Raw genomic sequence first — 12,552 nt, 5'->3', positions numbered from 1 at the left:
AAAGTATAAAAACTGCAATGTAGAAATACTCTGTTACAAGTAAAAGTCCTGTATGGTAAATGTACTTGAGTAAAAGTACCAAAAGTATTGGTATCAAAATGTACTTAAAGTACCAAAAGTAGAAAGTAGTCATTTTGCAGAATGTCTTATTTCACAAGTTTTCAAATGTATACAAATCTTTTGAAAATAGCAGATCTACAAGCATTGTGACGCATTGTGAGCTTGTAGATCGGCAATTTTCAAATGGCCGAAATGTATAGGGCTGAAGTGTGTATTGTATGTTTTGTAATAATAATCGAAAAATAAAAAAAAGTAAGTAAGTAAAAGTACAATATTTGCCTCTGAGATGTATAGTGGAATATAAGTAAAAGTACTGAAAATTGTAAATACTCCAGTAAAAAAGTACAGTACTTGAGTAAATGTACCTGTGACATAATCAAGGCAATGTTGAGTACAGGTTTGGATCAATGTGCAACGAAATGAAAAAGTCTAACATTTTTATTTACATCACATACTGAATACACAAATAAATTGTGGTCACAATGGAAATATAGGTCTACAAATATAATGTAAAAATAACAAAATTAAGAGCACAATTCAACAGTGCTAGACTAGGTTCAAATCAAATAGGTAACGAAAAGTGTAATATTTCTTTATGATGAACTCATACGCTAACAGCATCATTCAAATTGGTGACATTTGGTCATTGCCATCAACATTTTTGCACTCATTACAATTTTTAATGAAAAACATATTTACATTGTACAGTATAACAGAAAAATTGGTCCAGTAGAGTTGATTGACACTTCTCAGTTCATTTTCACTTTCCACTCCACCCGCCACTCATCCCAGTCCAGTAGAGTTCGGTTTATCTGCCACCCAGCAGCTCCTACACCTAAAGGTTGACAGCAACAACAACAAAAATCTATAAGTAAATGCCAATCAGTTCATTTTACAATAACCTCAATATTCTGAGCCTGCTTACCTTTGAGAAATGTATTGAAAATTTGGTTGATAAGCTTGTGACTATCATACACCATTTCCCAATGACCTTTAAAAAAAAGAACAGGATTCAGTGACTATTAAATGCATATAATTTCTATGAAATGTATACTTGTATTAATATTGTGAAAGAACACAAATAGTGGTGAAGGCTCACTTTGTTTCTTTTCCATCAAAGGTTGTCCAGGTGTTCCAGGGTTCAAAGCATTGCTGAGACAAATAGCTTGGCACATTGCCCTCATCTCGTCGTGTACAGTTGTTTCTGGCCCCAAGCAAACACACACACAGTCTAGGTGTAGGAAAGCAGTAAAAAAAAAAAAACATAACAAAAAAAACATTGTCATCTAGAGATATTTACTATGGCATTAGGACAACAGAAACACGTTTATCAACGAAGTCAAGAGGGTGAGGAAGATAATAGGCATACCATTTTTAACCCCCAAGAGATATGGCATGTTGTTGTTGCTCTTCAAAGCCAACTGGAGTTCCTCTGGGCTAGAACAACAGATGTAATGATTAAACTGCATGTAACAGTTCATTTGAAAATGTGCAAATATCACTTGACATTCATTACCTTTGTACAAGTTCCTCTAGCCTCACTCCAAGTTTGATTGGTACAATTTTCCTGAACTCTTTAATGAAAATAAGAGGTATACGAGTTCACTTTAAGGAAATTACTAATTATAACCGTGACATATTGCCACTCAAATGATAGACCTAGAACGGAAAATAATATTGGGGAATTCAATATTCTATACCCAAGAATACTGGTTCTCTCTGATTAGCTTCAGGAGGACTGAAGATCTTTTCATCTCGTAGGTACTGCTGCAGCACAATTGAAAGTCGAGCTTCATTGAAGGTTTCCATGACTACAGATCGGACTGCTTTGTAATTAGCAAACAGGTGAAGTATGGTGCAGAGGAAGAAGAGGACAAGAGTCAATCTGAGGAGCAGAAACAGACAAGGATGGGACGTGGATAATACATGGATGAAGCATCATTTTACCATAAAACTAAGGTTATTTTGTACTTGGTGCATGAGAAAAATGACGCATTTTCAAAAAGAGGAGTAGCAGTGTTTTTTGAAGTTTGCAATCTATACAGTACATTAAATGCTAGTACTCACACTGGATTGTCAGTGATCAGGGGAATAAGGACCAGACTGACTAGCAGTCCAGCCAGATTCACCAAAGTCTCCTGTGGAAAATAAAATATACAAGCCAGAATAAGGCACTATGCAATGATTCAGAAGTGGCAATTACATTATTACATTTATTTTTTAAATTAATATCAACACCTTGCAAAACATTTTTTTTTGTTATTGTCAGTTAACAGAGTTATAATATATATATATATATTTTTTTTAACTACTGAAGCAGTATACACAATGATCATTGTTAATGAACTAAGGTATTATTTTACTATATTACATATTACTATTTTACATTACTAGGTACTTGTTACCGACCATTGTTCTGTAGTAATGTTCTATAATACTTGTGCAACAGATTTACCATATTTCCTCAGTAGTACATTGTTATCCTCATAAATTATGACCCATGGTCAATTCTTATGGAAATGACAGTATCAGTCACAGGCTGGATGAAATATAAAACTTTACCTGGCTACCATCTTTGGCAGAGACGTCAGCCATGTTGTCTCTACGAGCTTGATGAACTGTCAAGGCAGCTCTGGTTGCCCCACCTGCAACTCCAACAATGGACTGTAAAAGAGACATATACAAAAGTGAGTTCAGATTACATAAACTTTGAATATATTAATTAGGTAGTGGCTCCTGAACATCCTGAGTATCATACTCATGATGCACTGTGCCAACTGCCAGGGCCAAGTCGAGCTAAATTCAAGTACAAGTTATGTTAAAATGGTTGGTTTCAGGCATTAAGTTAGAGATGGTTAAGTATAGGTATAAAGTAAAAAATGTGTTGTGTTTAGGCAAGTCAAGTCTTTTCATATATAAACTAGAAAAAGTGCTCCTCGGAGCACAGGTCTCCGCCAAGTCGGGTAGGTTATTGTAGGCCAGCAATGTTCGGAAATCTGTAGAAGTTGAGGGATTATGTTAATGAAGTGATTGCACAGACACAATATGTTGATTTGTGGGATATGCGTGCAAAGTTTCACGACAATCGGATTTGATTCGAGGTATTTTGTTCAAAACGAGACCACTCCTGCAAACTTTAGATGCCAATCTTAGCCAATCAGGATGGAATGAAAAATCGGACAGATCCGTCTTGATCACATGACTATAGCAATGGTAGAGATTGCGACCTGCAGACCAACGTGGTCAAGAACGAAGAGAATCTGAAGAAACGTAGAGAGATAGAGATAATGTGCAAATTATAGAAAAAGTTATAGTCTCTGCCACGCCTCTGGCCTGGCGGAGACAAACATGGCACTCAGTCAAACCCATACCACAAGGCATACTCATTCCCATATTAAATTAAATTAAATTGGTTGTACAATAAATATATAACCCACATAGTTATGATACTTGAAACAATGTTAAAAATCTGAGCTGAGACTGAAACCCCACAAAGCTAGTTGTACAAGAAATGGGACTCTAAAGCCGCAGTTATGGGACTTAAACGCACAACGCCAGCTGTGTCTAACCCCACTAAGCTAGGATAACAGGAAATAAACGTATATTGAAATTGATTATAATTGACTCCTCTGAGGAATTGGATATACCAGCTCAGTGGCATTGTGGTTAAGAATGTCTGCCCTGCTACTGGGAGGTCGGGGTTCAATCCCGGCTGAGTCATACCAAAGACTATAAAGATGGTACCAAAAACCAAATGCCTCCCTGTTTGGGACTCAGCATCAAGGGATAGGTTTATAATATGGCATTAGTTATGTGATTGGAACTCGCACCATAACACAGGAACATTTTAACCCACCAAATGTAGTATTATATTACTCAAACCCACATACAAAGAGGACTCTAACAATATTGAAATCAGAGACTATAACCATTCAACAAGAGAACTAACACCAATGATGTATAAAGCATTGGGTTAGAGATGGCTAAGGGTACTGGTACCAGGTCAGGAGCCACAACCTATTAATAAATACCAAGCATAATGCTATCGGAATAATTATTGAGGTTACCTTGAATATGCCTGCAGTGCACACAATCAAAGTGAAGAACGCAGGAAAGTTTGGAGCCAAAATTTCCATAAGCATGGCAATATCATTGAGCACATCTGCAAAAAGCCTGGTAAAAAAATACAGAGAAAGGTTTGCCATATCACAATCTTGCGACATTCACTAAAAAAATCAAAAATATTTGTATGTCCAAATATCATGCATACCTCCATTTCTTTGCTTCTGAGTCCAATTTAGTCCTAAAACAACAACAGACATTATATATTGCTTGTAGTAAAATAATAATAATAATAATAATGATAACAATAATAATAATCAACTATTTTACAGTTACAAAGCACTTTACACAGCATCAAATAAAGAAGAACACAGAGAAAAAATAAAAGCATAAAAGGATAAACGTGTGTGAGAAACATAATAGAAGAGCATACAATTATGAGAACATAAAAACATAATGTATTGTAGTAAAAGCAAGTCTAAAAAAGTTTGAACACTGAAGTTGTAGCCTCTTCAGTCAGGTCATTCTAAAGTCCAGGGACCATGGTGGCAAAGACCCGATCACCTTTTTTGTCTTCATTTTAGACTTTGGAATGACCAGGAGGGCCCTGTCCGAGGACCTCAGGCTGCACACTTCTTCACAACAAATGACACAATATATTCACTAGAGCTAATGCGCAGATGTGTGCCTGTATAATTCTTGTAGAAAAGGGATCTTTTACTTTTATTGGAGCTACTCAATGGAACTGCCTGGATACATAAATTGGCTGTTGGTAAAGGTTACAGTGTGATTTACCATAGGTAGTATATTTTATTCGTTTTTTAATTAAGAGTTGTATTTTAATCTATTTTAAGTGTAATGTCTTTGTTAAGATAATGAGTTTAATTTATTTTAACTGTCACGTCACTCACGTCACGTGAATTGTCACGTTTTGTATTGTGTGTAAACTGTGTTAACCTGTACGATTCGTAATCTGTGGTTAATTGGTTTTTAAATCAGAAAAGTATAAATAATAGCCCACCCTTTTCGCCAAGCAAAGAGGATTCTTCCCAACATCCCAGTACCATCTATTGAGGAAAATATTTCAGATTAATCTGACCAAGGTAACACAACTTGAGATTTCAGGTGTAATGCATTCCTAAAAGGGCTCACTCACCCCTCAGCAACCAGGTAATTGTTGCAGCAGCTACTGTTGCCTCCTGGTTTCCAACACCAACACCCTTCAAAGAGGCTTGAGTGGCGAGAGTCCCTGACAGTGAACTGGAGAAGGCCTGTTGAAGAACAGTGTGTTGTTGATGGTAATGTCATCATTATTGTTGGCAGATGAATGGTATGTATGTAATCTTTAAATCTTGTAGTACCATACCTGGACAGTATCCCAAAACTGATATTGCAGGTAATCGTCACTGACACTCTCGGGATATCCTTGTGGCAAGAAGACACTCTGAAGTGAGACAATAAGTTAATTGTAGTGAGAAAAGGGTTTCAGGGCAAATGAGGCCAGTGGTTCTCAACCTTTTCAGGCCGTGACCCCCCAATATAATCATTTTTTAACTGGGCACCCCCCACCATAACAAGCACTTGGAATTGTAGGAGTTGAAGCATTACATTTAGTTTGACTTGGTTCCACAGATAAATATTGTGAAAATAGCCAATCTACAAGCTCACTGTGAGCTTGCATGTAGATCAGCTATTTTCACAATTTTTGCCTCTTTCTTATATCATTTGACAATTGGGCAATGCTTGACCAGTTTTTATATTATAGTTTGTTGCTCTTTCTTCATTTCATTTCATTTTTTAGGTATTAAAAGTCATTAAATTGTCACTTTACTGTCATCTGGAGACCCCCCCAAAATCATGTAGGGACCCGACCCACAGGTTGAGAACCACTGGCATAGGCTATTGGATTTTCTCCTTGAGGCGTTATATAATTCTCACTTTGAACACGCCAATAATGGAATGCGTTCTGGATTCGGCATTACTTCCTTCTCTTTTTCTCTCCATCGCTCCATCCTTAACGACATAGTTCCATGGTTGACCAGAGCCATATCTTTCAGTTGCCACAATAACAGTGTTTTCCCTTTCCATTTCTTTATTTTTTAATTTCTAGTTTTAATCTCACGCGAATGAGTCTTTGTGGGAGCGAGACATATAAATCCCTCTGATGTACAACGAGGTATAAGTAAACTATGGTATTTTAGGTACATTTATGAGACTGATGACGCTTACGTGTCAGTGTGTTATTAGTTATACTTCCGCCTCATAGATATAGAAGATCTGCCTTCAAATTGTGGAGTTTCTCATTGGTGAAACAAACGGTTTAAGGTGGAGCCTGGAGTAAGGTGCGCTTGATTCTGTTACAGGGTAGGCCTAATTGTTTCGTGCATGTGTGTGCGGGTAAACTGCTGTTTTAATTGCAAATATATAAAGGTTTCTTCGTGCAATTACGTCTTAAAAAATACTATACTCTGTGATGTTAGGTTATAGATTGTCTTGAACTTGCCCTAAGAATGTAATAGGACAAGAAAAACTGTGAGGGGGATAAAAGCAGCAGCCGCTGGTAGAAATGTACACAACGAGGAATGTTGCATGGTGAACCTGTCCTCAAGTGGTTTACTTAAGTAAAAGTATGTAGAACAGAACTACAAGTAAAGGTACTCCACTAAAGTAAAATACCTCAACAAATGTACTTAGTTACAATGCTGGTTGTTAGATTTGTTTGTGTTGGTCTTATGCCACCACCTACTGGTGGGGAGGTGTGCTGGATGTCATTGTGCTCGATAATAAATATGCCACCAAGGCAAGCTAAGACGTAACCGCCTGCGTCCGATGCTTAATTAATGCTCATAGTTCTACTACCATGACATGGTGTCAGAAGTGATCTGTATCACGATAGTAAGAAGTCGGATGTGTGAGTCGTTCGTGGTGACAGGACAGGACTCGGAGAGAACTCACTCACGTCGGATTGTTTACTAGCTGTACGGGGCGGGAGACAGTGTTAAAAAGCTAACATGCCCACCAACATCGAGCGGTTCCTGGTTGCCCCGCCGCCTAAGTTTGACTTCACAAAGCCCGAAGAGTGGCCGAAATGGATTCGCCGTTTCGAACGATTTAGGATCGCATCGGGGCTCGAATTGCAAGCGGAGGAAAACCAAGTGAATACACTGATCTACACGATGGGAGAAGATGCGGAGGACCTACTAACGTCACTGAATGTGACAGACCAAGAGGCGAGTGACTACCACACCTTGAAAACTATGCTGGATGGACATTTCGTGGTGAGAAGGAATGTGATTTTCGAACGGGCACAATTCAATCTAAGACATCAAGAAGAAGGGGAGACGGCGGACTGTTTCATTACTGCTTTGCATTGCTTAGCAGAGCACTGTGAGTATGGAGCAGTGCGCAGTGAAATGATAAGGGACAGACTGGTCGTTGGAATCGCAGACAAGAGACTCTCTGAACAGTTGCAGATGGACCCAGAGTTGACCTTGGAGAAGGCAGTCACACGGATCCGATCCTACGTGAGCTCGTAAAGAAGCAACATACAAATTATAAGTTCAAGTTGATCCTAAAATAGAAGCATGTAGTGGTCTTAACATTACATAGTTCAAAACTGTGTTGTTGTTGTTGTTGTTGTTTTTTATCTAGCATGATATAATTCCAGTACATAATTTAATCTTAAGGTAGTAGTGCACACCTCATACATCAGGTAGTGTGCTTTACAAATTGATCAGATGTGATATGTGGTCTGTATGGATAGATTATGGACAGGGCCAATGAAGCCAGTGCCCAGGGGCCCTTAACTACCAGGGGCCCTTGTTATTGTGCCCTGGGCCACGAAACTCAAATGTATATGTTATGCTCCAATATGTGGGCTGCTTATTCATAGGGCTCCCCCTATATAGCTGTCTGACTAACAGAGCTGACAAGTATCTCAGATGTTTATTTTATAAAATATTATTTTATATGCAAATAAATATCATGTAGCTAATAAAATGTCTACACTGCTTTCTTGACCCACACATGCCTTACAACTTGAATAGTGTGTTTGTGTGCTCTGGGGGGCCCTAAAAGATAATTGGCCCAAGTCTTAATCCGTCGTTGCAGAGATGTCAGCCAAATAAATACAATTTATTTGTTGAGATTGCTTGATTGATTTCGTTTTTTATTGACAAAATATGCATTTACATGAGAACATGACCATTGACCATATTTTTTTGTATATCTATTAAAAGGATTAAAAAAAAAAAAAACGTATTTCCATTGTGGGCCTATGTGGTAAAATGAATGAGCAAATGGGTTTGGGGTCAGTTGAGAGTCCATATTCAAATCAATCTGAAAAATACTTCTTTTTTTTAAGAGAGGGAAAAGCTTTTCTATTAATATTATAGATTGGGAGCATATGCTTTTTTACAAGATCAACTTACCCCACTCTGTGCTAAAGGAACACCTTTTTCAGTGACCAATAATTTGTGAACTTATCTAGGAAAAATGCTTTTGTTTCTAGGGGTGCACAAGATTCTGAAGTGTATGTACTGTTTCGTTTTTGTATTGAAAGTCGAATCTTTCTGGCCGTGATCATGCAAAATGTAAAAAGTGTCTCCTACTATTCTCCCATACAGGAGGATAACATGTTTTTTGGGATAAATACAGTAGGATCAGATAAAATGCAAGACCAAACAAGCCCCCACTTACTAGATTTCACTGCATATCCAGTTTGCTGAGTGTAAATGAGGGAAGAAAAAAGTCACACTGTTCAGTGACGTCAGTTTAGAAAAAATGCAGTCGGGTAGTTTTAAAGCACTGAACCGCAAATAAGTAAACGTTTCTTATCTCCTGGTCAGAGAGCAGTGGGGTGGCAGAAGCTGTGTGCACATTAACTTGTGAACAAGAGGCCTTTTGACCTTCCGGAAGAGAGAGAGAGAGGGGTAGGCTTACCTTTTGTGTTCTGATTAAAGCATAACAAGGTAAATGATTGATAAATGCACAGTGCAGACAGCACATTTTTTGGCCAGATGTCAAGGAAGGTGGAGGAGCCCAAAAAGACAGGTTTGGTGTCTGGCAGTTTTACCCTCAGGCAAGGCATGTTTTGACACAGCTATCCCAGATCCTTTGGAATGTTACACATGGAAGGAAAGAATGAAGCTGGCAAAACTCTTACAACATGATCACCAGAGATGATGGGAAAACCAACTTTTGGAGTGGGGGGTGGAGGAAGACAAGTTGAGATGACAAAAGAAAGGTTTGGTGTGTGTGTGTTGGAGGAAAAGGAAAGGAGGGAGTAGAGAATGACTAAATGGGCGTGGCGGTTTCACACAAACTGAGTTTCACTCCCTCCTTGAGGTCTGTCTTTCAGCAACATGGAGCTCTAGCAGGGAACTCAAGTCAAACCCAAATGAAAATGTTGAAGAAAACCATCTTTTGGAATCTACTACAGTGATCAGTTTGTCATTGGGATAACCAGCATTGTGGTCAAGGATTCATGATCCAAAGAGAAAGCCACAGAGCTGTGATCATTAATCAACACCTTGCTCAGGAGACCTGAAGACAACACAGAAAGACAAAACGTATCTTATCGCAGCGGGTACCATACAAGTCTGAAATTCAGTTGACTAAAGGAGTGTATGTGACTGGAGAGGTTTTCCTTGGTATCTGGATCAAGTCTATACTTTCTGTAAGTAAGGTTAGACGTAACATTATGCTCTTTTAGATTTTTTTATTTCAGGTCACTTGACCGTGTTATCAAATAGCTTCACATCTGGATTTTTCTTTTTGTTTATTGTGTGTGATTATAGGACAGAACTCTTGTTGAAAAATAATTAACTCATCAATTCATTGTTATATTTTTTGGTTAGTGAAGATTTTTTGTTAAAATGTTAAAACTGTATATTCTGCTAGTAATCACTGCAATATAGTGTAAGTTCAGTACAGGGGTCTCGCCGTCTCTTTATCTCTTTAATAAACAGAATATACATTTTTGGGGGGGTTGCCAATTTCAGCCAATCAGGAGAGAGTACCCATTTATCGGCTTACATTCTATATTATTTTACAGTTCCAATTTTGTCTGCTCACTTCTTTGTGTCGTCACTTTCAATTTCACTTGTTTATCCTGTATGTCTCTCCTGATTGGATACAATTGGTATCCTGACCTGAACTGTTTATTAAGAGCTGGAGAGACAGGGAAATCCCTGTTACTGAACACACACTTCATAGCAATGATTACTATCAGACTATAGAGCTAGTTAACACTTACTTTTAACAAAATAATGCACTTACTGTACAATGAATTAGAATGATTTCTGTTCATCATAACCTTTGAGATAAATATTCTTTATATGTACATGTTATGTTAGTTGAGATATGATTCTTCCTAAATTACTTGATGTGTACACAATGCAACATCACAATGGATAAATAATGTTAAATGCCCCCTTGGTACTCTTCCAAGGAAACTCTATTTCTAAACTACTCATTTGCCTAATTGATGTTTAGATAAAATGTGTGCTTTAGTTTCTGCATTAACAACACCACATAGGCCTACCCTGTTAAACCACCCTAAACCTGCTTTCTGTTTCACAGTGAAATACCAAAGTAGTGATTAAGAAAGCTATTTGGTAACAGTGTCAGGTTCAGTACTTTGACGAAGCACTGGCGACATCCAATATGACAATCCTGTGGCCACGCCCTTGCTACTGTTGGTTATTCATCCTGAAAACCATAGCTGTTTTGTTTGAAGGTGTCTTAAAGGTAGTGTAAGTGATATTGTTTTGGTTAAAACAAAACAAAAAAAATGTTAAGAAGTTAAAGCTCTGTATTCTGATAGTAATCACTGCTATAGAGTGTTTGTTCAGTAACAGGGGTCTCCCCGCCTCTCTGGCTCTTTAATAAAAAAGAAAAAAAAATCAGATGGGTTGCCAATTTCATCCAATCAAGAGAGAGTACCCATTTATCAGTATCAATTTTATAGTGTTCCAGTTCAAACTGTGTCTGCTCATTTCTTTGTGTCATCACTTCCAATTTCACTTGTTTATCCTGTAGCTATCCTGTATGAGCCCAACCTCCCAACCTCAAAATACATTTTCTGTTTACTGAAGAGCTGGAGATACGGGGAGACTCCTTTTACTGAACAAACACTCTATAGCAATGATTACCATCAGAATATAAAGATATTTAACACGTATTTTAACAACATAAAATCACTTACTGCACCTTTAATGTGATTGATGATTTTAAAATCAACCCACAATGTTCTCAAAATTTATTGTATGCCTTTTTTTACTCTCCATTGGATTTTTATTAACGCGTGAACAATGGCTTCCATTCTAGCATGCTAACTTTCCAGGAATAGAAAGCCTGCAGTTTCTATTAGCTTGGATTCCCCATTGATGAGTCCCTAGTCCCTAGTTTTTTTTTGACTGGGGCTGAGTATAATGAGCATTAGTGAGGATCAATTATATGAAGATAGGTCGAAAATGGCTGAAGTCGTCCTTTAAGGGCATAGGGGCCGAACCAGTGAGTCAGGCAGACCGAGGGGGCCCTCAGACAAAAAACGCTAAAACGCAAATAGCCACAAACAGACAGCGACTGTCTGTCTGTACTTCTCCTATCCGCCTGGGTGCTCTCATCTCAGGTGTGACAGATACCATAGGCTGCCTGGAAGTCAGCTGGGACCAATTTAGCATGATATTGCCCAAATAAAAGTGGTCTAACAACACAATGTTTCTCTGAGACAATTAACAAAAACTGTTTTAGTAAAAAAAAAAAAAAAGAGTCTTTAAACAACCAAACATGTCTATGTCAACGACCCCAAAAAAAATGAAGTGACTAAGATATATCTTCATAGTAGACTAATAAGACTATCATCAATCAAAAGATGGGTGGCAAGAATGGATACAAGGAGAGTGAAGTGCTAACTAGGGGATACTGGTGGAGTCTGAAGAGGTGAGTCTTCAGATTATGGCGGCAAATTGGGAGTGAGTCTGCAGTTCTGAGTGCAATGGGGAGTTTATTCCAGAAGAGTCTAGTGTGTGGAGCATTGTCCACTGTCCAGGGTGTTTTAGGCAAGACTCGTACAGCAATCCTGTGTTAGCTGATTTATGAGTTGGATCATGCCTTGAAGATGACAAGCCTTTGTTTGGTTGCCTTGTAGGCCAACATTAAGTGTTTTGTACTGGGCCAATAGTAATAATACAAACTGAAATGTTATTTTAAGCCCATTTTTCTTCTGCCTTTGCAGAAATGGATCTTTCAAATAAACAAGACACAGAGGCAGGTGAAAATCACCCACTGAGAGAGAAACCTGCATCCCAAAAAAGTACAGACACCTGCATCCCAATACCAACTTCCTGTTGCCAAAAACTTATATCTTCTAGCAAGAACAGGAGACTGGCCATTATGAGCATCATCTGTGGTATTTCCTGTTTTGGA

The 12,552-nt window shown here is 38.1% G+C and overlaps 1 protein-coding gene across 1 annotated transcript; it reads right to left on the bottom strand.

Moving 5' to 3' along the window:
- Window positions 1–483: 483 nt before the first annotated feature.
- On the bottom strand, window positions 484–6,374 carry rusf1 (RUS family member 1). The gene is made up of 14 exons (XM_080446247.1): window positions 6,061–6,374; window positions 5,489–5,566; window positions 5,279–5,393; window positions 5,144–5,189; window positions 4,331–4,363; window positions 4,128–4,233; window positions 2,623–2,724; window positions 2,128–2,198; window positions 1,761–1,945; window positions 1,577–1,634; window positions 1,430–1,497; window positions 1,160–1,291; window positions 986–1,051; window positions 484–895 (listed from the first exon to the last, which is right to left on the bottom strand). The coding sequence occupies exons 1-14, from the start codon at window positions 6,208–6,210 to the stop codon at window positions 810–812; spliced, it is 1,296 nt and encodes a 431-aa protein (XP_080302373.1). The 5' UTR covers window positions 6,211–6,374; the 3' UTR covers window positions 484–809.
- Window positions 6,375–12,552: the final 6,178 nt, after the last annotated feature.

Source organism: Gymnoscopelus braueri (genome assembly GCF_963280865.1).
Source record: "Gymnoscopelus braueri genome assembly, chromosome: 13".
Lineage (NCBI taxonomy): Eukaryota > Metazoa > Chordata > Actinopteri > Myctophiformes > Myctophidae > Gymnoscopelus > Gymnoscopelus braueri.
The sequence above is the reverse complement of the archived record's forward strand: the minus strand, read 5'-3'. Positions and strand labels throughout refer to the sequence as shown.